The 24,203-nt window shown below is 35.5% G+C and overlaps 2 protein-coding genes across 2 annotated transcripts in view; one reads left to right on the top strand and one right to left on the bottom strand.

Moving 5' to 3' along the window:
* The window catches only part of LOC105280228 (phosphoenolpyruvate carboxykinase [GTP]), a 27,330-nt gene extending 13,512 nt beyond the window's left edge, over positions 1-13,818 (top strand). Inside the window, exons 6-7 of the mRNA XM_026974577.1 lie at positions 12,028-12,294; positions 12,406-13,818. Of these exons, the coding sequence (XP_026830378.1) occupies positions 12,028-12,294; positions 12,406-12,864 (726 nt within the window). The 3' untranslated portion in view covers positions 12,865-13,818. The remainder of the gene's footprint in view (positions 1-12,027; positions 12,295-12,405) is intronic.
* Positions 13,716-18,676, bottom strand: LOC105278936. Its single transcript, XM_026974578.1, has one exon. It carries the CDS (start codon positions 15,679-15,681, stop codon positions 15,043-15,045), a length of 639 nt encoding a protein of 212 aa, XP_026830379.1. The 5' UTR covers positions 15,682-18,676; the 3' UTR covers positions 13,716-15,042.
* Positions 18,677-24,203: the final 5,527 nt, after the last annotated feature.

Consider the following 24,203-nt stretch of genomic DNA (forward strand, 5'->3'; position numbering starts at 1 on the left):
CTTCTTTCTATTTTTTTTTCCCTTTTTTTATTGAAGATATATGAAAATATATTGTAATTCCAAAATTTGTCATACTTATAATAATAAAAATAGAAAAGCAATAATTGTTCTCTACTAAGATTTTCAGAAATTAAACTTACATTTCAACTAGCAAAAATTTTACGCGATGTAAGACAGTACAATGTAGCGTGTTCTAGCTGGAAAACGTCCAATATTAGGTGTAGGTCTGAATTATATTTTTTTAAATTCTCGTTTTATATTCATAATGTACAAGATGTCCCAGAAGAAAATGTCAATATTCTGGAAAATGATGGTATCATTTTAAGCACAAATATTCAAACAAACGTGTGTTCTATTCCAAACGGTTTCCGAGATTCCTCCACATTTTGTTTTGGTTTATATGAAACATGAGAAGCGTACCATTTTTACGTAATATATTAAAAACCTTGGAGAATATTTTACGATGCGGAATTCTGCCCATAAGAAAATGTGAACGGTATTTTTCAACCGTAGCACACAGGACACTATACTACCATATACACTAAGGTGGGTCGAAAAATGAAAATATTTTTTGATCGAATTGTAATAGTGTGGAAAACTTGCCCACTTATACCAGTAATACCTGTGCAAAAATTCAACTCGATCGGATAATATCTTCTGTTCTGAACCTGAGCTTGAAGTTTCGATATTTTAGCCGAAAACACCGAAATGTACGTTATAACAACACCGTCTTGTTTATCACTACTATTGCGTTCCGAGGCTTGTAATACGACGCAGAGTCATTATTTTGTACTCCTAATTTGAGTTAAAGCCCTCGTTAAGCTCAGAACCGGAGAAGAGAAGGACGAACGAAATACCAAAAATGAGCATTTTGACTATATTATACATGTGCAGCTCCTTGCTCACTCGAACAATCGCAAATGACCCAGAACCCACCACGTGGAGGTGGCTGCACTTCGGGTTCCTTCCAAGCCCTACCCAACCACTCAACCATATACGGCTTCCCGGATTATTCAGTGCTGCTCTATCATACTTACATAATCTGACTTTGTTTTGAAATGTGGCAAAGCCTGTCTCGACAATAGAGTTGACCGTATGAATCGATCTCGAGAGTTCTTGCCGCATATTTTGGCCGATGCCTCTGTGACAAGCTTTACAACTCGTTCGACTGCTACTGTGTGACAGGGAAACTCGCAGAAGTCCCAGTGTTGAACATCCTTGTCAGACAGCTTTCCTACAAGCTCTTCATTGCACAGTAGCAGTCGAACGAATTGTAAAGCTTGTCACAGAGGCATCGGCCAAAATATGTAGCAAGAACTCTCAAGATCGATTCATATGGTCAACTCTATTGTCGAGACAGGCTTTGCCACATTTCAAAACAAAGTCAGATTATGTAAGTATGATAGAGCAGCACTGAATAATCCGGGAAGCCGTATATGGTTGAGTGGTTGGGTAGGGCTTGGAAGGAACCCGAAGTGCAGCCACCTCCACGTGGTGGGTTCTGGGTCATTTGCGATTGTTCGAGTGAGCAAGGAGCTGCACATGTATAATATAGTCAAAATGCTCATTTTTGGTATTTCGTTCGTCCTTCTCTTCTCCGGTTCTGAGCTTAACGAGGGCTTTAACTCAAATTAGGAGTACAAAATAATGACTCTGCGTCGTATTACAAGCCTCGGAACGCAATAGTAGTGATAAACAAGACGGTGTTGTTATAACGTACATTTCGGTGTTTTCGGCTAAAATATCGAAACTTCAAGCTCAGGTTCAGAACAGAAGATATTATCCGATCGAGTTGAATTTTTGTACAGGTATTACTGGTATAAGTGGGCAAGTTTTCCACACTATTACAATTCGATCAAAAAATATTTTCATTTTTCGGCCCACCCTAATATACACTATACCGTAAAATTTGTGCATCATCATATTTGCATATTCGAAATTTCTAAAGATATACGACATTTTTAATAACATTCACATGTTTCACAAAGTAGCACAGTGCGGTGGGAGGGAAGGCAAACAATGGCCAGCAGGCGTAGTACCAATATTGCATGTAAAATTTAAATAATCTTGAAAACTGAAATTTATAGAATAGAACACGTACATATGAACGTACATTTTTGCTTAAAATTACTGCTGATATCATAATATTAAAAAGTAATGGCTTTTCCTCTTAGGACATTCTGTATAAAGAATAATTTAATATATTATATATTATATAAGGTAAGCGGTACAGTGATTGACAGTTTTAGAAAACATTTGAATTTGAACCTTTTTATCTATGAGCTAAAATAACATTGCGCGATGTCATTTATTTTTTATTGTTAAGAAAAGTTCCAAGATACAATAATATGCAATTAGATTGAAAAACAAAAATTTATTCTGTTGAAAAAAATTATCAAACTACATAAGCAAAAATCATAGTCATTGACATATGTGACACAGTGATTGACACTCTTGTGATAGTGATTGACATATTCATGTATAATAAAATTAAACGATAAATATCGCATATTTTAGCAATCTTTTAGTAAATATTACTTGTCAAAATATTGAACTAGTATTATATTAATCTTAAGGGGATCCTGGGCCGGTATTCATAGTCATTTCATAGTCGGATCTTATATTTAAGACCGTCTTAAGTTTATCTGCAGATATTGTATAGATCATTTCATTGGCTACGGAGTATCTGAAGATACACTTAAGACGGTCTTAAATATAAGATCCGACTATGAATACCGGCCCTGGAGTCGTCTGTATTACCGACGTAGTAAATGACATTTTTTAATGAAATCTTTTTATTGATTGCGCAGAATGAAAAATCCTCTTGCACGATGAAAGAAATCCGTTTGCACGATATCAAGGAACTAATCTTGTGCTCTGTTTTATCCTTTACCTCGATTTTTCACTGCATTTTTCACAATTCATATGCACAAAATTTTCCTGCACGTTAATCTTTTTTATTAGGCTTTTAAACTCATTTTTAAAAATTCCATAATATTCCTCGATCCTGTCCTGAATGTAAGCTGGTCTTACTTTAGGCGTACAAACTGCAAAACAAAAATATTAAGCAAATATGTGTTTTGAGGTTATGTCACAAGCCGATAACAAAACTGTAATTTTCTAATTTTTCCTTGTTTTTAAGATAAAATCGACCAGCTTACAGTTCATTACTGTGTGTACTTTAATAATGGAGAAGGAATTATTATTCTGTGCAACTAATAAAAAGATTAGTGTGCAGGAAAATCACCGATTCCGTCGGTAATACAGACGACTCCAGAATCCCTTTAAGGGATATTAAGGGATATTACCGACGGAGTAAATAACTTTTTTTAATAAATCATTTTATTGGTTGCGCAGAATGAGCAATCCTTTTGCACGATATCAAGAACCTAATCTTGTGCTCTGTTTTACTCTTGGTCACGATTTCACATTCACAAAAGTTTTATAAACACTTATCTTTTTTACTATGCTTCTAAATACATTTCTAAAAGCATCCTCATGTTCCTTCATTCTGTTCCGAGTTGGGAGCCACCCTATTTTGTACGTACGAAATGTAAAATTGTTGTGGTCAGACAATAAGCCGAGAAGAAAACTATAATTTTAAAACTTTTTCTCGTTTTTCACATAAACTCCATTAGTCCATTAGTATTTATTTACCTATACTTTAATCATGGAAAAGGATTTTTTATTCTATGCAATCAATAAAAAGATTAGTGTTCACAAATTTAGGGTAATACAGACGACTCCAGAATTCCCTTAACTCTTTTCAGTAAATTGTTATTGCTGACTATAAAGAAAATGTTAAGAAATGAAAATATTAATTTGTTTTTGTAAGTTATTCCTTACATGTTTTCATTATTACTAAACAGTTATAATCTTGTAAGCCTAAGTGATTGAAATATTTTACGAACATATTCATTAACATATTCATTAACATATTGGATGACAACCATCAATAATAGAGAAGACATAAATATAAAGTTCAGTGTTGGTCAACGGTGATGATAATGGCAGTGAATATGTTAATGACATGTTAAACATGAAAGAGAGAAATGCTTTTTTTAACATTTAACATTGGTATTAATGTCAACAATCGATTTCAATTGACTGTCCAGCCGATCCTCAGTGATGTAAACATGTGAAAATGTAGTTTCAACATTCAGATATTTAAATACTATAAGCTACATGTCAATCACTCAACCATGTATGATAGATGGTTCAATAATTGATATCTTACCTTCAGATATTAACACAACAATGATTCAAATAAGAGCGGGAAGCATGTATCTAACAACACTTGATCATGTTGAGGCAAAATTGCGGCGAACTTATGCATACAGTTCGTATGAGAAACATATTTCTATGAGAATATTCTTACTTGATCTGCTAAGCGATGTAACTATTAAACAATGTTTTTGACAACGTTTTCGACAACGCTATGTATGTCGGGTGATGTTTCCGATTAAATTAAACAAGCGCACTGCGAAAATTCCGATAGCTTATTAAAGGTTTCCTCTCTTCCTCAATACCTTGCAATTAATTATGCGACAAGCAATTCGTTTGCTATGGATACAAATATGACAGAATGTCAATCACTGTACCCTTGTCAATCACTGTATTGCTTACCCTATTTAATATATTATATTATATTATACATATGATATTTCGAAGATTTTATAATAATAATATCAATACTTCAGTATGACCATAGGGCGGAAATGTGATTCAATTTTTAATCATTTTCCTAAACTATTGAAAAAAATATATTGGGTTGAACGGAAAGTTTGTTCCGTTCTTTAGGCAAACTTGAAAGATGATTTTTTTTATATTTCGATATAACTTTATTCATCAATATATGCACCATTTGTTTGATGATCTTTGTCATCTTTGAAGCAGTTTCATGATTGCGTCTATGTAAAAATGTTCTGGGCAAAACACTGCTCAAGGTAGTTTTTGCATGCTTCCGAGAAATCGAAGTTCTTTCCAGAATTGTGATAAGAGAGTTCTAAAAAGACCAAAACAAATGATAATCTGAGGATGAAAGATTTCGAGAAATACGGTGGATGAAATAGGATATCTTAACCAAGCTGCATCAATTTTTACTGGTCAAAGAAACATGTGGACATGGACAACTTGTGTTGTCATGGTGGACGATACGTTCTCATAATTGATCAATTCGGAACGTTTTTCTTCGATTGTTAGTTTTAATCAGTCCAATTGTGAGCAGTACACATTTGACTTAATCGTTTATACAAGTTTTCTTTCCAATTCCATCACATGCAAAGCATCATTTTCTTCGGATAAAATCCTGTTTTCCGAACCGTTTATCTTGCTTACCTTACGATCTCTTGTGCTTTACATTGTTGTAAAGAATCCACTTTTCATCATCGGTAATGATTCGTTTTAAAAATAATTTGTTTTTGTTGTGTTCCTTTAATGAAGCGCATACAGAAATTAGGTTCATCAAATTTTTTCGGTAATTATTCAGTAATACGAACTACTAGTAGTAGACTACCTCCCGATTTCAATACTTTTTAAATATGTCGTCATTGTTTATTAAAAAGTTATTAATAAAGAAAGTGTAATGATTAGTAAATGATTCCGCATGGGTTCGACGAGGTTCGTGTCTTGGATATTCCACACCAATCGAGGTCCACTGCGAGCAGGATAGTCCCTCTGGAGTTGGTTTATTTTTTTTTTCGGCGAGAGCCAAAAGTGAAGCCCCTCCACCTGCCTTACCCGGTCCACCCAAAGACTATCGAGTCATCGATTCTACATTGGTTCAATGAGGTCTATATTTTCGACTTTTCATGCGATGGCCTTCAGCGAAGCACCCTTCACCTACATCCCCGCACGGCACGTTCGTTCATTTATCATATCCTCTTTACACAAATCCTTTTCTGAGGTTTGAGTTTATTCTTGTCGGTTTTAAAGTAAAAAAGTGTGAGATATCTCTCTCGGAAATACATGTTATTATTCTCCATTTTTAAATTGATGCTAAATACATCAAACAATCTTTACTCTTGTTTTTAAATGCGTGTCAATTTGTCATGTATCAAATATTATCTGCTTGAAGCCACTTGAATAAAATTAGATACATCTATCTCTCTATCCAGAATCCTTACTTACAAACAGAATAAACTTTCTGTTCAACCCAATTTATAATATATATAAAAAAATATTCAACTCACAAAGGACTTGTCACGACTGTCCGAAACCGATTTGATTCTCCTTGAAATATGTTATTAAGTATAAAAATCTAAGAAACACGTATTTTTTTATACGTGCTCAATCTCACTTTTAAGGGGTAAAAATAAGGAATGGTGGTAGGGGTATTTTGCAAAATATTAAATTTTTGCAAAATTTGATTACATCATTTTCAACAACGTTATTTCCCATTAAACTTTTATCTAAAACATTGTTTTGTACCTCTCACGGTTTCGAAGATATTCTCTAAAAAGTAAATATGCCGAACCTTTCAGGGGGTGTTTTACCCCTTAAAAGTGAGATTGGGCACGTATAAAAAAATACGTGTCTCTTAGATTTTTATACTTAATAACATATTTTAAGGAGAACCAAATCGGTTTTAGACAGTCGTGACAGGTCCCTTGTCAGTGTAATAGATTAACCCGCCAGAATAATTCAATAAAAGAATAACTTGTTATAATGACCAAGCTGGCAATTTTACTTAGCAACTTAGTTACATAACGTTTCGGCCGGTCTTCCGGCCCTTTTCAAGTGTCAACAAAAGTCGATAATATAAGTCACTTTCTACAACAAATACGAAGGAATGGAGAATAAGTAAAAGAAATAAAAAAAATGCAAAAGAAAAAAAAATATATAAGAAAAAGAAAAATGTCGATTATAATGTAAAATAAGAACCATGAAACTCATACAAAGTAAAAATAAAGTCTACTCACTGGCAGAAAATGACCATTAACAAAGAACAGAGATACACACACATCTTGAAAGATACATGTCAATACTCAGCGAAGGTCGACGAAAGAGTGAGGTGAAAGAGAGGAACGTTAGGTGTTTTTCAATAACGGTTCGTAAATACATGGCCAACTTTCCGTGTCAACCTGGAGGTTAATAGTGTTGTTATCCTATTTAATGAAAAACATCTCTGCCACCTCACGCTTTCTATTGTGAGTTTCCCTATGTAAGATTTTAACATTATTCCAATCGAATTCGTGGTTATTATTAATTCGATGTTTGCTAACAACTGACTGCATACTATCTTGCTTTTTAACATTGGATTGGTGTTCGTTAGTGCGGGTGCTTAAGTGTCTCCTTGTCTGGCCAATATAACAACTATCACAATCTAAACAGTTGATCTGGTATACAACATCAGTTTGTTGAGCATTTATCAACTTGTCTTTGCCGCGTTTTATAATACAATCGAGTTTCTTAGGAACCGAATATACTACATTTAGATTAAAGCGTTTCAAAAATCTATCAATATTGTCACTTAATCCCTTCACATATGGTATACTTATAATCTTATTATTAGACATGTCATCATTGATAGCAGAATCCTTCTTATAATTAATCACCCTCAAACGTGCTACAATGTGTCTGTTGACAAATTCCATAAAATAACAGTTAGAAAAGATAGAACGAACAATCTCCAAAGTATCTGAATGAAATCTCTTGTCAGACACCTTTATGGCTCTGTCAACCAACCCACTGACAACACTAATCTTGTATTTTAATGGGTGACTGGAATAATAATTTATATATCGTCCAGAATAGGTGGGTTTGCGATACCAGTTGGTTATTAAACGTTCACCATCGCGAATGATTAAAGTGTCTAAAAAACTTAAAGAATTATTGTTTTCCAATTCAATATTCGATAGTCCGATAGTCAGAGTTCTGATCTAAGACTCGTGTGGTGCGGATGTGTTACCCCATTACCTTTGTTAAATTATCATATATCATTTTCAAACAAAAATGATGTTGATTGGTATGCACTTGAGAAGGGCTTTAAATTAAGCCGAAACGTTGTGCGTTTTAAATATATTTAGCCAGTGTTGGTCGAAGAACATCTGTTTATTTATTTTTCTTTTATATTTTTTTCTTTTGCATTTTTTTTATTTCTTTTACTTATTCTCCATTCCTTCGTATTTGTTGTAGAAAGTGACTTATATTATTGAATTTTGTTGACACTTGAAAAGGGCTGGCAGACCGGCCAAAACGTTGTGTAACTAAGTTGCTAAATAAACTTGTCAGCTTGGTCGTTGTAACAAGTTATTCTTTTATAAAAAAATATGTATGCACTTATATAATGAACAAAGTATGCCATACAAAAATTTGTTGAATGGGGATAACTCCGTGAAATTTGCTAAATTTTTTCAGGAATTTTGTTTATGTGATTTATACTTTTCCCTTTAATTTAAAAAAAGATTCTTAAGATCTTTTCTCATGTAATCTGTTCCATAAGAAATAGCCTGTCGAGGACATGCAACCTAAAAAGAAATTCTGTCAAAGTGGACACAAAAAGCTATTGCAAAATTACCTAATAATGACTCCAGTCATCTTTATTGTCAAGTATTGCTTGCTATTTTCTTGATATATTTTTGACTAATTTTTGAGCATATTTATGATAGTAGTAGAAAGATTCCTACTTCTGATAGACCTACTTAAGAGTAAAAATAGATTTCCCTTTTAATTTGTATTTTATATAGGACTATATATTTTCAATTCGCATCCAGATTCACATCTGGGGACAATGCAGGTCAATCCATTGTAATACCATTTTTACTTTATCATTCTGTGCAAAGGTTTGTTGCTCTGATGTTTTAAGTCGTTGTCTTCCTAGAGCTTCCATCGTCTCCATTTTCTCGTAAAATTTCTCAGCAGATGGCAACAAATATTTCTGATAAATATTGCAACATTTGTTTAGCATTTAGGTTATCCCAGTAAACAAAACTTATTATATTTACAACACTCCCAAACATGGATTTTAGTCGGATGCTTGTCTGTCCTTTGTATGATCCTATTACTCGAAATTGACTATGCTCTTAGGTGACCATACCCAAAAATAAGCTTCATTTGTAAAGATTACGTTATTCTATTTTTTATTCTAATTTTAATAAGTCGTTTGTGAGATGTTTTTGCGTGAGAAGGAGTTTTTGGATTGTAAAATGATATTTTATCTTTGATTCCTGTAAATAACGTCTGATGTTGTTTATACTTGTTGTTTATACGTTTATACTATTTATTTTTCACGAAACTGATTCCGAACTTGGTGCAATGTTAGGTTTCGTTTAAACAGACAAGTAATTGTTTTGTCCTCTCTCGATCTTGTCATACAAATTGTTTAAATTCTTTTCTAGCAGGTCTAATTGGGCACAGTATTTGTCCGAATTAAGCCTTTCACCTTGTGGAAGAAGCTCAAAATAAACAACGCACTTCCAACACAGCATAACTGTCTTAGGCTACAGACCAGCCTTTGAAGTGATTAACGGTGCTTTATCTTGTTTGCGCCATGATCTTTTATGCTGTTATTGTATATATTCGATGATTTTTCATCGCCCGTAATCACGGTGTAAGAAAATAAGGTGATGTATCGGGCCTTCCTTGGCTGTGATTTTAATGAGGTACTTCATAATTTTCCGCTAGAGGCACTGGCAGTTACAAGTCGCTACACCAATTCACATACTTGTGCTTATTACACATACTATTGCAATGCTTTATATTGGTGTGAGCTTCGAACTGTCAGGGCTATGTGCGGTCGCTGTGCGAAGCACTCCGCTAACATCACACGATTCTTACGCGAAAAGGTACTTTGTTACATCACCTTCCTTTCTTATACCGTGCCCGTAATCATCCGTTTCAAAAATGGTTCGTTTTCGTTGCGTTTGAGGAGCGAATCGCAGATGGAAATGCGATTGATTAAATCTTTCTCGGTCAAATTGTGAAGCACCCAAATATTATAACGAATCACGTAACCAAGTGTTCTAAGATGCTGTGCAACGGTCGAATTAGATATGTATCTCCGCGATGTCTCACGTCGTGTAGTGTGGATTACTTTCAATTAATGCAGAAATTTGGTCGTCATCTGAAGGCCTACCTGAGTGGTCTTCGACGTTAACCCTTAGCTGGCACACTGCAGCCAAATCACATAGATGGCACACTGGGGTCCTGTAGGACCCCAGCAGTACATTCATTTGTAACTACTGTAAATAAATATATAATTACTTTCAAAAATTAGGAGATACTTCTAAAGTATTCTTATAGAAGATCCTATAGTAAATTTAAAAAAAATTGAGGGTTAAGTATACAAAAAAATGGATTTTGTCGAAAAAACGTGAAAAATGTCAGTTTTCATTCAAAAATTTTTTATTTTTTCAATTTTTCATATTAAGAGCTAAAATTTTAATGACATACTCTGGAGTCATAACACTATTATAAAAAAAATAGTTTGATTTTTTCGGTTTAAAAAAAGGTATTTATTCTGAAGGTTGCATTGGTGATATTTGAATAAAAGTGGTTATGTTTTTTTTTCAATTTAAGCTGTTTATTTAAGAAGTATTTCAAGTTTACGTACGTTCAAATATTGAAATTTACAGTCGAACTAGGCTGGGGTCTCTCAGGATCCCATGTGCCAGCTAAGGGTTAAAATCACCACGTTTAAAGCGAGCAAACCACTTCTGAACAGTTCTTTCAGCTGCATCACCAAAAAAACGGCACAAATCTTTTTTGTTGTCTGAATGGCATTCTTGCCTTTTTGAAATAAAATAACATAATGTGTCGAATATGCATCTTATTTTCTTCCATTTTTAAATTGTTGTAAAATTAACAAACCTCAATCGATCCAAATGTTCTTATTCGTAAATGACGCGTTAAAATGTCCTCTTTCAGAATATGTATACAGAGTGTCCCAGACCTACCTAATCACTGCTTCAGGGTAGACTCCTGACGTCATTCTGAGCCGAAAGTTCCTCTGGCAAAATGTTGAGGGTGGCGTAGTTTCGGCGCTATAAAAGGTTGAAGATATCCTATCCATATACAGAATTTTCCTGCGTTCAGGGACGGTGGGTCGAAGTGGCCCCGCGCATCGCGCACACTTCAATTCGATCGAACTATTTCATGGATCAGAGTCAAATCCGAAGACCTCACCGGCCAGTTCATGCGCTCTCCACGATCGGTCCGTCTTTTCTCGTCGATCGTACTGCCGATGTCGCAGAAAGTCGAACGGTAATGCGCGAAAATTCTGGCGCACGCAGAAGTGCGTTTAACGAGATATACACGGATAAATGGATCGATCGCGGAGAAGCGCGTAGGTAGATCTGGAACATCCTGTATATGTTATAGGTTAAAGTCACTCACAACATAGATAAATGTTTTAAAATACATGTTTTAACGCCATCTCTTAAAAAACCGCACTTTCCAAACAACCCAATACCACTTTAAAGTTACTTTCATATTTTTATCAAATGTCGCCGATATTGGCATTACTCAATATGCCCATGAAGAGGATTTTACACGTTGTATGTGTGTTTGGTGCGTGTACGGTATATGGCGTGCATATATGATGATAAAAATCTTGATGAAAATATTGATGTTATATACGAGTAGCTTTATAGTAGTATAATTATATGAGAAAAAATGTCGTACGAACTTTTTATTCAATTGAATCGAAATACCTAAACTTTTTAATCCCATAGATGAAATTCGTGAATATTGTGGTAATTCTATATATATTCTACTAAAATTTGCAATTTTTACTGTAAAAGACACTTTTTTACTTTTAAATAAATACATCTTTTAAATAAATACAAGGGCCAGAATGTATAATAATAAAAGAAAAATCAAACAATGGCATTTTAAAGTAGACACTTTACTCTTTAAATTGAAAAAAATGCTCGTACGATGATTTTAATTGTATGGATATTCTCATTCAACTTTCGCTAATTTTTGCTTACAATTTTTCTATATCATATTTTTTAAGTAACGTATTAGCAATATTTGATATATTAGCAGTATCAGCTACATAAAATACGTATTATGTATTTATCACAGATAGTAGATTGGAAAGGCAATAATTGGTTCAGAGGCTCCAAAGTACCGGCTGCTCATCCAAATTCAAGATTCTGCTCTCCAGCTAAACAATGTCCCATTATCGATCCTGCTTGGGAGGATCCAGCTGGTGTTCCAATTGATGCTATATTATTTGGAGGACGCAGACCCGAGGGTGTACCTTTGATTTATCAAGCTCGAAACTGGCAACATGGTGTCTTTATCGGCGCCACGATGAGATCTGAAGCTACAGCCGCTGCTGAACATAAAGTATTACAACATTTACCTTTATTATGAAATCTAAACTATATTTGTAATTAAATGTCATATTATGAAAATAAGTTATATAATTGAATCTAATTCAATCAACGTATTTTGCAGGGCAAAGTAATTATGCATGATCCATTTGCAATGAGACCTTTCTTTGGTTACAACTTTGGACATTATCTCGATCATTGGCTAAACATGGCATACACAAAGAATGCCAAATTGCCAGCAATATTTCATGTGAATTGGTTTAGAAAGGGACCAGAAGGAAAATTTTTGTGGCCAGGATTTGGTGAAAACTCTCGTGTCCTTGATTGGATTCTTCGAAGAATTGATGGCGAAGATATTGCCCAAGAATCAGCCATTGGTTTACTACCGAAACCAGGATCTATTAACTTACAAAATCTAAAAGATGATGTGGATATGACAGAATTGTTCAGGCTACCGAAAAGCTTCTGGCAGAAAGAAGTTGAAGATTTGAAAGAATATTTTGATGCTCAAGTAGGAAGTGATTTACCTGAAGTAATAGCAATGGAGCTCACTCGTCTTTCTCATAACGTCAACAATCTTTAACTGTTTGGCTTTAGAATTATATTTTAGTCCGTAGTTATATTCATCGAGTATTTACAATTCCATTATAAAATTGTTAACAATTGATACAAAATTGCATAATAAGGCTTTGTTTACCTAAATTTATCTAAAATATGTAAAAATATAAGAAAATTCTGCTTAACGAAATATGATACACAATATAATACATGCGATTCTAGAGATATAAATTAATTTATGTTTAAAAAATATTTCTTGTATACAATGTATTTTGTAATCTTTTATACACTTAACAGAATTATGAAAGGTTAATCAATTTCTACAGAAAAATTATCGAACTTTAAATTATTATAACATTACAGAAAAAATCGTACAACAAATTCCCTAGCGTTATTTAAAGGATAAAACTTCTATTTTTACCCTTACAAATCAATTTTTCTCGAAGATGTTCTTGAATTAGAAAGAAAGATGGGAAATTAAAAAAAATTTAAATTTCGAAAAGTTTACAAATTCCAACGACTTTATAGAATTGCCAACATTTTCTTTTTCCAACTTAAGCACGAAGATGAATTAAGATTAAATCCTGCTCTTTAAGTGGTTCATTAAAAATCTTGTAATCTTTTTCGGTCGTTTTATTGCATATTTTGTGAAAGCATGTATTTCAGACAATACAATTTCCCTGAAAATGTCGAATGTGCCGACGGCGTCAACGTAATCGAAATTACATTATGAGGAAGTTATGTAATCAAAATGATTTTATATCCATTAACGAATATTCGATAACAAATTCAAATTTAAATAAAGCAAAAATATAATTAATGCGAGGTTGACTTCTGAGAGTGATTTGAATTTACTTTGAATTTCGTTGTGTTTACATATATGAATCGCGAAAAACGTGATAAAATTTTGACTCTACTCTGTATTTGTTTTCTAAACTAGCATAAAGTCATTATTAATAATGAAGAATATATATCGAACTATAATTGAACTTTTCCAGTTTCTTTCCACAATAAAGTTTTTATTTTACATAAAAATCGGAAAAAATTCATTTCTACATCTAATATTTTCACATCTTTCCTTCTTCTCTACATATCCTATAGCTCCACCTACACCTCCTTTCTTCTTCCATCAAATATCTGTTTAGTTCCCTTAAAATAAAGTGAGTCCCTTACTTCATTTCCCAATCCAAATCTTGCCACTTTTCTGCATCTATTTTCCTCCCACTTCTTTTTCAGATATTCGAGTATTTCTCTTTTCATCTTACTATATCATCTGTTTGATATTGAGTTCTTTATTGTCTCTTCTATCTCTCCTGCCTATCCAGTTTATTCTCCCGCATCCTTAAAACTTTCCTACTACAATTTCCTCTTTTCTTCCTCTGCGCTTCTTCAATTCTTCATATCTCTCATATTATTGTTTCCTGTTTGAAAACTCTCTTTTTTCTTCTCATCTCGATTTTACCATTTCATTTCTTTCTCTTTCCTTTATTTTACTCTAACTGAACACCTTCTCGTCACCTCACCTCTCCTATTTTTAAATTAATAATTTTCTTGAAACTCATCTCTCACCTCTTTTCTTATCCTTATCCTTATTCATACTTTCCCATAAAATTTTCCCTACTCTTCTAACGCTAAGCCTTTCCTTATTCTTCTCTCGCTCATCGTACTCATCAATGCTCCTCTATTCACCGTGTAAAATATTGCGTTGAGATTCACAACGCAAACAACGAGCGATGGCTAAAACCTTCTGCGGAATACTCAGGGATGTGACCTTCGTGCAAAATTAAACATTTTTTGTTAATAACTGTTTAATAAACGAGCGATTAAAATTTACTCAGAAAGTTACTCAGAAAGATGACTTTTATAATATACGAGGTCTGTTCCAAAAGTATCCGACCTTTGCCTGCATCATGAGAAAGAGGAGTGATATGAACAACGTCGCCTTCAAAGTAGTATCCTTCCGAAGCAATGACCTTCTGCTAACGGTGCACCCACTTGCGAAAGGAGTCCTGGAAGTCTTTTTTTGTGATAGCCAACAGCTCCCTCGTCACATTTCGCTTTATTTCCTCAACATTGTCAAATCTTTTGCCCTTCAACGGATGTTTCAACTTAGGAAATAACTAAAAGTCACATGGGGCTATATCTGGACTGTACGAAGGTTGACGAAGTTGGGCAATGCCGTGTTTAGTCAAAAACTCTTGAATCAGGTGAGATGAATGAGAAGGTGCGTTATCGTGGTGCAACAGCCAGTTCTCACTTTTCCACAAATGCGCCTCCTTCCACAAATGCGCCTCCTCCTCACTGCGTCACACAATCGTTTAAGAACTTCCAAGTAATACTCCTTGTTTGTTGTGCGACCTTGTGGAGCATATTCGTGGTGTACAACACCTTCCTGGTCGAAGAAAACAGTGAGCATTGCCTTTACGTTGCTCTGACTTTGACGCGCTTTCTTGGGTCGAGACTTTTCTCTCGTCGCCCATTGCGAAGATTGTGCTTTTGTTTCAGGGTCGTAGCCATAAACCCATGTTTCATCGCCAGTAATAACCCTTTTAAGCAACTCAGGATTTTTGTTGATGGATTCCAGGATGTCTTCGGCAATTTTAACTCGAGAATTCTTTTGATCTTCCGTAAGCACTCGTGGAACGAATTTTGCAATCACGCGACTCATTCCCAGATCTTCAGTCAATATTCGAGGGATTCCAAGGTCCTCTTCTAACTCACGCACAGTCAAACGATGATTTTTGTTGATTGCGGATCGCACACGTTCCGCAACAGTTTTCCGCTGTTTTCGACGTTGAAGGTCTATCGGAACGAAGATCACTGTCCACTGAGACACGGCCATCTTTGAACCGTCTAAACCATTCTTTTATTTGTGTGTCACTCATAGTGTTTAAAATTGCCGCTCGCAGCGTGTGTGCTCGAGAAAGAGTCGCTGTTTGTTTTTCTTCCACCTGTGGCGCTAGGAGCGCTCCCGCTCGCTAGCTTCTCACTGGGGTTTTCCCCGGCAACTACTGCTCGCGTGGCTCGCTCCGGATTCTGACTGTACGGAAAACTCTCGTGTTTCTTCTTGTGTCTACCAAATACACGAAGGAAGTCTTGCTACTCGATACTACCGAGACGAACTGAGGACGGACTCGCTCGGGAACGTACTCTCAAGGGCTGATTTGTGAATCAAGAGTGAACATACCAATGGAACCGCGAACGAGCTGACGGAGGCGGATCTTCAAGTTTCCTTTGTTTTTTCTCTCTCACACGCAGCAACAAAAGGTATCGTGAAAGACTGGGACAGGGCTTCTAATCTGTACGTATTCGCCCTCGAATCATGGTAACCTCTTGTCCTCATTAGGCTGTGGATTTGTTTCTCGCCTAGAGGACTGATTCGACGGGCAGCTCAGAAGCCTCTCCCTGCGCTGTTATCCTCAACGCCTTTCACGTTATTACGATCTCTCTCTCTCTCTCTCTCTCTCTCTCTCTCTCTCTAATTTTGTTTTATTAATGGAAGAAAATAAGATACAAGGACAGGAATTGTGTGTGAATGTGAAAGCTAATAATTTTGTTAATTGTATAGTGAATGTATTGGATATTGTAGCACCTAAAAAGAAATTTAGAATACCGAAAGTATGGGAAGGAAAAAAATGGTATACAGATGAAATTAGAGAAGCAGCGGTAATTAGAGATGTAACGTATAATAAAGCACTGTTTTCAAACACGGAGCAAGATTGGTTACAATTTAAATTTGAGAGAAATGCAGTAGTTAAACTTATTAAGACCAAAAAGAAAGAATATTATAAAAATTTGATAGATTACAATAAAAATAATCCTGTAAGGATGTGGAAAACATTAAAAGAAGTATTAAAAGGGGAACAAATGGGGTTTAAGAAAATAGAAAATATTGATTTTGAAATATTAGAAGAAGATTGTGGGTGCAATATAGCGGATAAATTTAATTTATTTTATGTACAGAGTATAGATAATATAGTAAAATTTATAGAGGGAGAGGAGATAGGAGAAGGTTGAGATAAATAGAAGAGTTATATATCCTATTGTAAATAAAAAAGTTATATATGAATTTGAAGTGATTAACTTAGGGAAATTAGAACAAATTGTGATGAGTTTGCCGAACAAGAAAGGTACACAGGAAGGTATAACTAGTGATATATTAAAAATGGCATTTGATGTAATGAAAATAGATTTTTTAGATTTGATAAATGATTCGTTACGAAAAGGTCAATGCCCAGAGGAATGGAAAACATCTGAGATTATACTGATTCCAAAGACGGCGAAACCAAAGAAAGCTAGTGAATATAGACCGATTAATATATTGCCAATATATGAGAAAGTAATAGAATTAATAGTAAAAGAATAATTAGAAAGGTTTTTAGAAGATAATAATATTATAACAGAACATCAATCGGGATTTAAAAAGCGACATTCGTGTGAGACAGCAATTCAGACGGTTATTGATGAATGGAAAGTGGTAGTTAGTCAAGGAAAAATGGTAGGAGTAATATTTATGGATCTTAGACGAGCATTTGAAACAATAGATAGGGAAAGATTATTAGAGAAATTGCATCACTATGGTATAAGAGGTATTGTTTTGGAATGGATACGTTCATATTTAAGTAACATAACACAACAGGTTCGATTTAATGATATTTGGTCTAAATTAATTGTTACCAAGTATGAAGTGCCACAGGGATCTGTGTTAGGACCGTTGTTATTTATTATATATATAAATTATATAATAGAATTTTGTGCGGAGATTTGTAATATGAAAATATTTGCGGATGATACATTGGCATATATTGTAGGGGAAAGTTGTGATGAAATAATGGTAAAATTGAATATGGTATTTAGGATGATAGAAAAATAGATGTGTATGAATAAATTAAAAGTAAATGCAGACAAAACAAAATATATGATAGTTAGAAATGTTAGGAAGGAAATAAAGGCAGATATTGTGGTAAAAAGTTTAGATGGAACGGTGATAGAACAAGTAGAAAAAATGAAGTATCTTGGTATAATTATTGATTCTAAATTGCGATTTGTTGATCATTGCGATTATATGTTAAAGAAATTAGGGAAAAAAACTAGTTTTTTAAATAGAATAGGAAACAAATTATCTATATATACAAGATGCGTTGTGTATAAATCTATCATAGCACCTCATTTTGAGTATTGTGCGACGTTATTGATCAATATGGGCGAAACGCAATTGAATAAATTGCAAGTGGCGCAGAATCGAGCTATAAGAGTGATTTTGCAGTGCAAGCGAATAACCAAAGTTGAATGTAAGTTGCATGCGTTGCAGTTTATGAGTATAAGACAGAGGTTGCGTTATAATATATGTATATTTATTTTTAAAATATTACGAGGTATGTCATCGAATCTTTTAAGAGAAAGAATTGAGATAGTAGGAGAAATGACTGGGAGACAAACAAGACAAGAGATGAATATAGCATTACCAATGCGTAAAACAACTAGTGCACAAAAGAGTTTGTTTTATGAGGGAATTAAAATGTACAACGCTTTGCCGACGTAAGTTAGACGCAGCGTAATTTTAATATCATTTAAGCGTAGATTAAGAGAATATATTTTAAATTTACCTAATAATTGTTAGATGTAAGTTTTTCTGTAATATTTATGTATACAAATAGCTGAGAAAGCTAATAAACATTCATTCTCTCTCTCTCTCTCTCTCTCAGTTAATGCGTTTTGGTTCCTTCTCTCCCGTCTCGTAGAATTCAAGCTCAAAGTCTGGTTTCTGTTTTCTGTATATGTATAGTTTCATCTGCGAGACGGATTATTCGGAAAGTTTCTTCTCTTCTCTTTTTATTTCCATTTTTCAGTTTATGATGTTGTCTACTATATGAATGGCAATCTCAATTAAGTGTGACAAATTCTCATTTATTATAACTATTAAGAGAAAATAAAGAGTTTATTTTACAGCGAGACTATTTCTTGTTCTCTCTTACTGCTCGCCCATCCAACGGACAGTAAACCGGCATTATATTCAAACACATAAAGTCATTACCATAAACTTTACGGATCATGCCGATTGTCTCGGAACATGTGCGGCCAAGTTTTTGGCAAAATGTAATAGAAATTCTCTGCTCAACTCGTTAAGTCATTGTGAAATGCGACGCTCGGAGTTTTCGACGCTCACACAACTGCATACCGTTGCCGACTGAACAGCTGTTGGGTCGTGCCGCTTGGTGGGGTACTCCTAAAGGTCCACCCTAAATACTGAATATCTGTTTTCCACAATAGGATGCCCAAGGACAAAGATATACGCAGAAGTCGGATACTTTTGGGACAGACCTCGTATGTTAAAGTCAAGATAATCAAAGATTACTCCGTTAAACTAAATAATTATCTCCAATCACTTTTTATAAAATTTGGTAAAATTGCCTAGATCGCTTTATCCTATTTTAAAAAAGGCGTGTTAACATCGTAAAGTTCTTTTTGAGGCCTCTTTTCCGCGACGCTGATTGGTTCTCTCACTTGGCTCGAACTTCGTGTGACTTGAACTTCATGTTGCGAATGTCAAAATGTCATAGTGGCTGTCAGTGCGGTTATATTGATAATTTTATTTATTATATTATTTTTATTTTTATTTTTTTAAATTTTTTATTTTACTTATAGCGCGCGTAGCGCGCGCCTGTGTGCTAGTGAATTAAAATAACAGATTTGAAAATTAAAGCTGTACGGAAAAGATATGTATTGCTGCAAATATATATATATATATATATATATATATCCGAAATACTCCTAACTGAACATATCTAAAGGATTTATTGGCGGAATTAAAAATTGACTGAGATAATGCTAAAATAATGGTTATATACAGGATGTCTCATAACTCTGTTACCGGGTAATGGTGTATAGTTTGGACTTAGCTGAGTCGAAAAGCCCTGTACCATTTTGCGATATTCGCAATAATAACCGAGTTATTAAACGATTAAAGTAACCGAATGAGAGCGCGGCTCGTGCAGCGAGCTGTCAGTAGGAAGGCCGCGCACTCGTGGTTGGTTACGGCGCAGTGAGGCAGCAGTGCCAGAAAGCGTGCTTTGTAGCATGCGGTGGGGATGGAGTAGAAATGGTTTCGCGAATTGTCGCCACGCTTTCTGGCCTCACCCTCTTCACTGATGTAAATGGAGTAACTGGCCACTTTAGAAATACAAAGATAATATATTTAAAATTTAACGAGACATTAAGAATTATATTAAAAATAGCTTGCATTAACAGAAAGATATTACTATTTTATATCATATAGAAACAAAGAACTTTCACAGTTTTTGCAGTATTGAATTAAAATTTAATTAAAATGTGAGTAGACTTGATGTACCAATAGATGGCCATCAAAAAGCAGGTAAATCTACCGATTAGCGAACCCATCTCCTATCACCTTGTCTTTGACATATTATAGAGGTCACCCTCCAGAGTGACCTTCAAAAGGTTTTAGCCGTCGATCATTGTTTACTAAAAAGTTATTAACAAAAGAAGTTTAATGATTTTGCACGAATATTCAGCTGTCTACGCGAACCAAGAACATAATATTGACATATATTACAAAGGTCACCTTCCCGAATAACCCGCACTAGGTTTTAGTCGTCGATCGTTGTTTATGAAAAAGTTATTAACAAAAGAAATTTTGCAAATATAGTAGTTATTTTGAATATTGAAAGATATAAAAGACGAATATGTATATGAACAAAGGAAGGAAAGTCATTTAAAGCAGTGAATCATTAATATATAGAATAGTTTCTTTTAATATAAGTACAAAGTATTCTTCACTTTAACCAAAAGTATAAACAGTTAAATACAAAGTATTCTCTTCTTTAACTTAACCTAACCTAACCTAACCTGGTTAGGTTATATTTTCCGAAACTGGAGCCTCGGACAGCTCGTTTTCAGCCCGCCGGAATCCGTGCCGTGTACCAGGTGATCAAAATCTGTACGGTAAAATCTGTTACACTGGTTCTGGCAGGAGGCGGGGGGCGAAGCCCCTGCTCCCTGCCCTCCCGTGAAGCGGGCTGAAACCGAACGTATGTGTCCGGGGCTCCAGTTTCGGAAAATATAACCTTTTGCTTGTCGTGGACGGCTGAAAATTCGTGCAAAATCATTAAACTTCTTTTGTTAATAACTTTTTAGTAAACAACGACCGACAGCTAAAACCTTTTGAAGGTCACTCAGGAGGGTGACCTCTATAATATATGTCAAGGACAAGGTGATAGGAGGTGGATTCGCTAATCGGTAGATTTACCAAAAAGCAATATGTCCTAGCATCCAATTATTTAAGTTCCAATAACTAGCTATAATATTTGTAGCATATTCAAAATAATTTTATTGTAAAAAAATTTATTCTGAGAAGGCGAAATATGAAAAAAGTTAATAGAAAACTTTGAAAAAGTAAAATATACTAGCATATTAAATAAAAAGATATATAGAGGTTTATAAAATAATGTTTTAAAGAAAGTTTTACATGGTAATAAATAATTTATTTCAATAAATCAAATCCTTCACAAAACTTGATATAGCATATTCGATATAACTTTATTATTTATGTGCAAAACTATTATATAACATATATATAGAGTAATTCACTTAAAAAAAAGAGCTGGCCCGTGAGGGATCGAACCCCCGCCCTTCGATGATCAATAGATCGATGATCTTACCGAGCTAACGGATCTTGTAGCAATCTAATATTTATAATAGCGTTTTCAATATAATTATACCTTTTATTTATTAAAACATATGATGTAATACTAATTGTACTGTTACGTCCAGGAGACTCCACGGTTCCTCGCTTCCATAGGGAAAATATTAAATTGTATGTATGTATATATGTATGTATGTATGTATGTATGTACGTATGTACGTATGTACGTATGTACGTATGTACGTATGTAGGTATGTAGGTATGTAGGTATGTTATATTACATATTTAAATACAAATACGATTTTTAAATATTACTAAAACTCAACATGCACGTATAAAATAAACATTAAATTCGAAAACACTAGAGACCCTAGTAGTAAGAGACTGGACACTTCGTCTAGTTGGATACAAAATGGCGGATTTAGTCCGTTCTTGTCAGCTGCAGTGTTATAATCTAACCTCATAATAACAAATGTAAACGTTTAGAAAATGACGGGCTGTTGCATATTAGAAATAGAGAAAAGTAACAAGTAAGAACTAATCCCCACCAGCGGAAAGAACGACCACACGAGCGCAGGGACCAAGTGGTCTTATTGTTAACAAGCGTCACGAAGCGATATGCGAACCATAAGGCTCACCATTTTTTCAACCCCCGCCTGCGCTCGGCCGAAACACTCGATAGGCAAAAAACAACCGGAGTTAATAGCTAAAATCACTTAGCGAAGACCGCTCCAGATCTGGAAAAGCGGAGCGGCACTTAGGAATCGTGACCCGCTGACGGCAATAAAGTAATCCACCGAATTTAAATACTGAGAAGTTCTGCCATACATGGGCAGTTGTGAATCAGATACGCGATATAAATAGATTTAAACTAAGGGAAGCGTAAACGTGGATTGTCTTATGTATGGTCAACGGAGGGTCTTCACAAGTGCCGCAATTTAACTCTTGAGAACAAAATCATAAATCCATCAGATACCACGGCAATTCAGAAGCAACAAACGCTCCATTAGAAACAAATTTGTTTTATTATTTTTCTTCTTTTCTGGGAAAGGATAACCCCCACCTACACTCTTTTAGCCCTATATAAAGGGAACAATTTGGTCAGAGAGTCTCTTTTAATCTTTGGTCAGCCTGCAATCTGCATTACGTTACTGTTTCGCTTCCGTGATTGGAACATCGAGTAAAAGAAATAGAGTCAGTGATAGACTCCACCCGAAGACTCTCTGGTCCGGTTGGCTCCCTCATCCAACCTATTGAAGAACAACTCCATCCGAAGAGCAGAACGAAAGAAAAGTAAGCCTAAGTTTGCATAATAATTTCATTCTACTCCCCTCCAACCGTTTCGTGGTTTCTTTTTCGTAATTCTCGAACAAAAGTCTATTCCGTTCTTATTTCCGTTTTAAGTGGCCAATATTAATCGCAGACGGAGTAGTTCGCCGGCAGAATTGAGTAATTCCTCGCCAGCAGAATTAGTGACGTTCGACCAAGGGGCACCCTTTCCCGAACCGGTGTTACGTCACGGTAAAACCTCGTTCTTACGCCTGCAAGGTTTCGAATCGATTCCGTATCGAAATGTCACAATGTTTGAACGGGAGCGTCCCGTTTGGCCACGTTGATATTGACCACAGTCCCGATTGACCACGTTGCGATTGACCACGTTGCGATTGACCACAGTCCCAAATGACCACGGTCCCGATTGACCACGTCGATATTGACCACGGTGCCAATTAGACCACGGTCCCGATTGACCACACATTGGAAATCAGAAATCTGAACAGGCGTATCCCGTTTGCATACGGAACGATTGGATACTATTAGACATTGCACGATTGTTTAATAAAACTGTATAAACGAAAAATTGTTAATGATCAGTAAATGATCCCGCATACGTTCAACGAGGTCCGTGCTTTGAACATTCCACGCCAATCGAGGTCCACCACGGGCGGGGTAGGCTCCCTGGAGTTTGTTTATATTTTTTTCGGCGGGGGTGCAGGTGGAAGGTGCTTCGCCGAAGGCGAAGCCCTTCCACTTGCATTACCCGCCCCACGCAAACACTGTCAAGTAATCGGTACGATGGGCCAATATCAACGTGGTCAATCGGGACCGTGGCCAATATCAACGTGGTCAATCGGGACCGTGGCCAATATCAACGTGGTCAATCGGGACCGTGGCCAATATCAACGTGGTCAATCGGGACCGTGGCCAATATCAACGTGGTCAATTGGGATCGTGGCCAATATCAACGTAGTCAATCGGGACTGTGGTCAATCGGGACCGTGACCATTATCAACGTGGTCAATCGGGACTGTGGTCAATCGGGACCGTGGTCAATCGGGACCATGGTCAATCGGGACTGTGGTCAATCGGGACCGTGGTTAATCGGGACCGTGGTCAATATCAACGTGGTCAATCGGGTCCGTGGTCATTCGGGACTGTGGTCAATCGCAACGTGGTCAATCGGAACGTGGTCAATCTCAACGTGGTCAATCGGGACCGTGGTCAATATCAACGTGGCCAAACGGGTGCCACTCTGTTTGAACAAGCGATAATAAACGGTACAAGAATGCGCCTGAGTCTCGCATACGTTGTACATGGCCATAAAAGGGCTACGAGATACTATGCACTCGCTTATCATTAGTTTCATGGAAATTCCTGCAGCGTTATTTTTTTATTATTATATTATAAATATATAACCACTGACA

The sequence above is a fragment of the Ooceraea biroi genome, chromosome 13 (assembly GCF_003672135.1).
Source record: "Ooceraea biroi isolate clonal line C1 chromosome 13, Obir_v5.4, whole genome shotgun sequence".
Taxonomy (NCBI): Eukaryota; Metazoa; Arthropoda; class Insecta; order Hymenoptera; family Formicidae; genus Ooceraea; species Ooceraea biroi.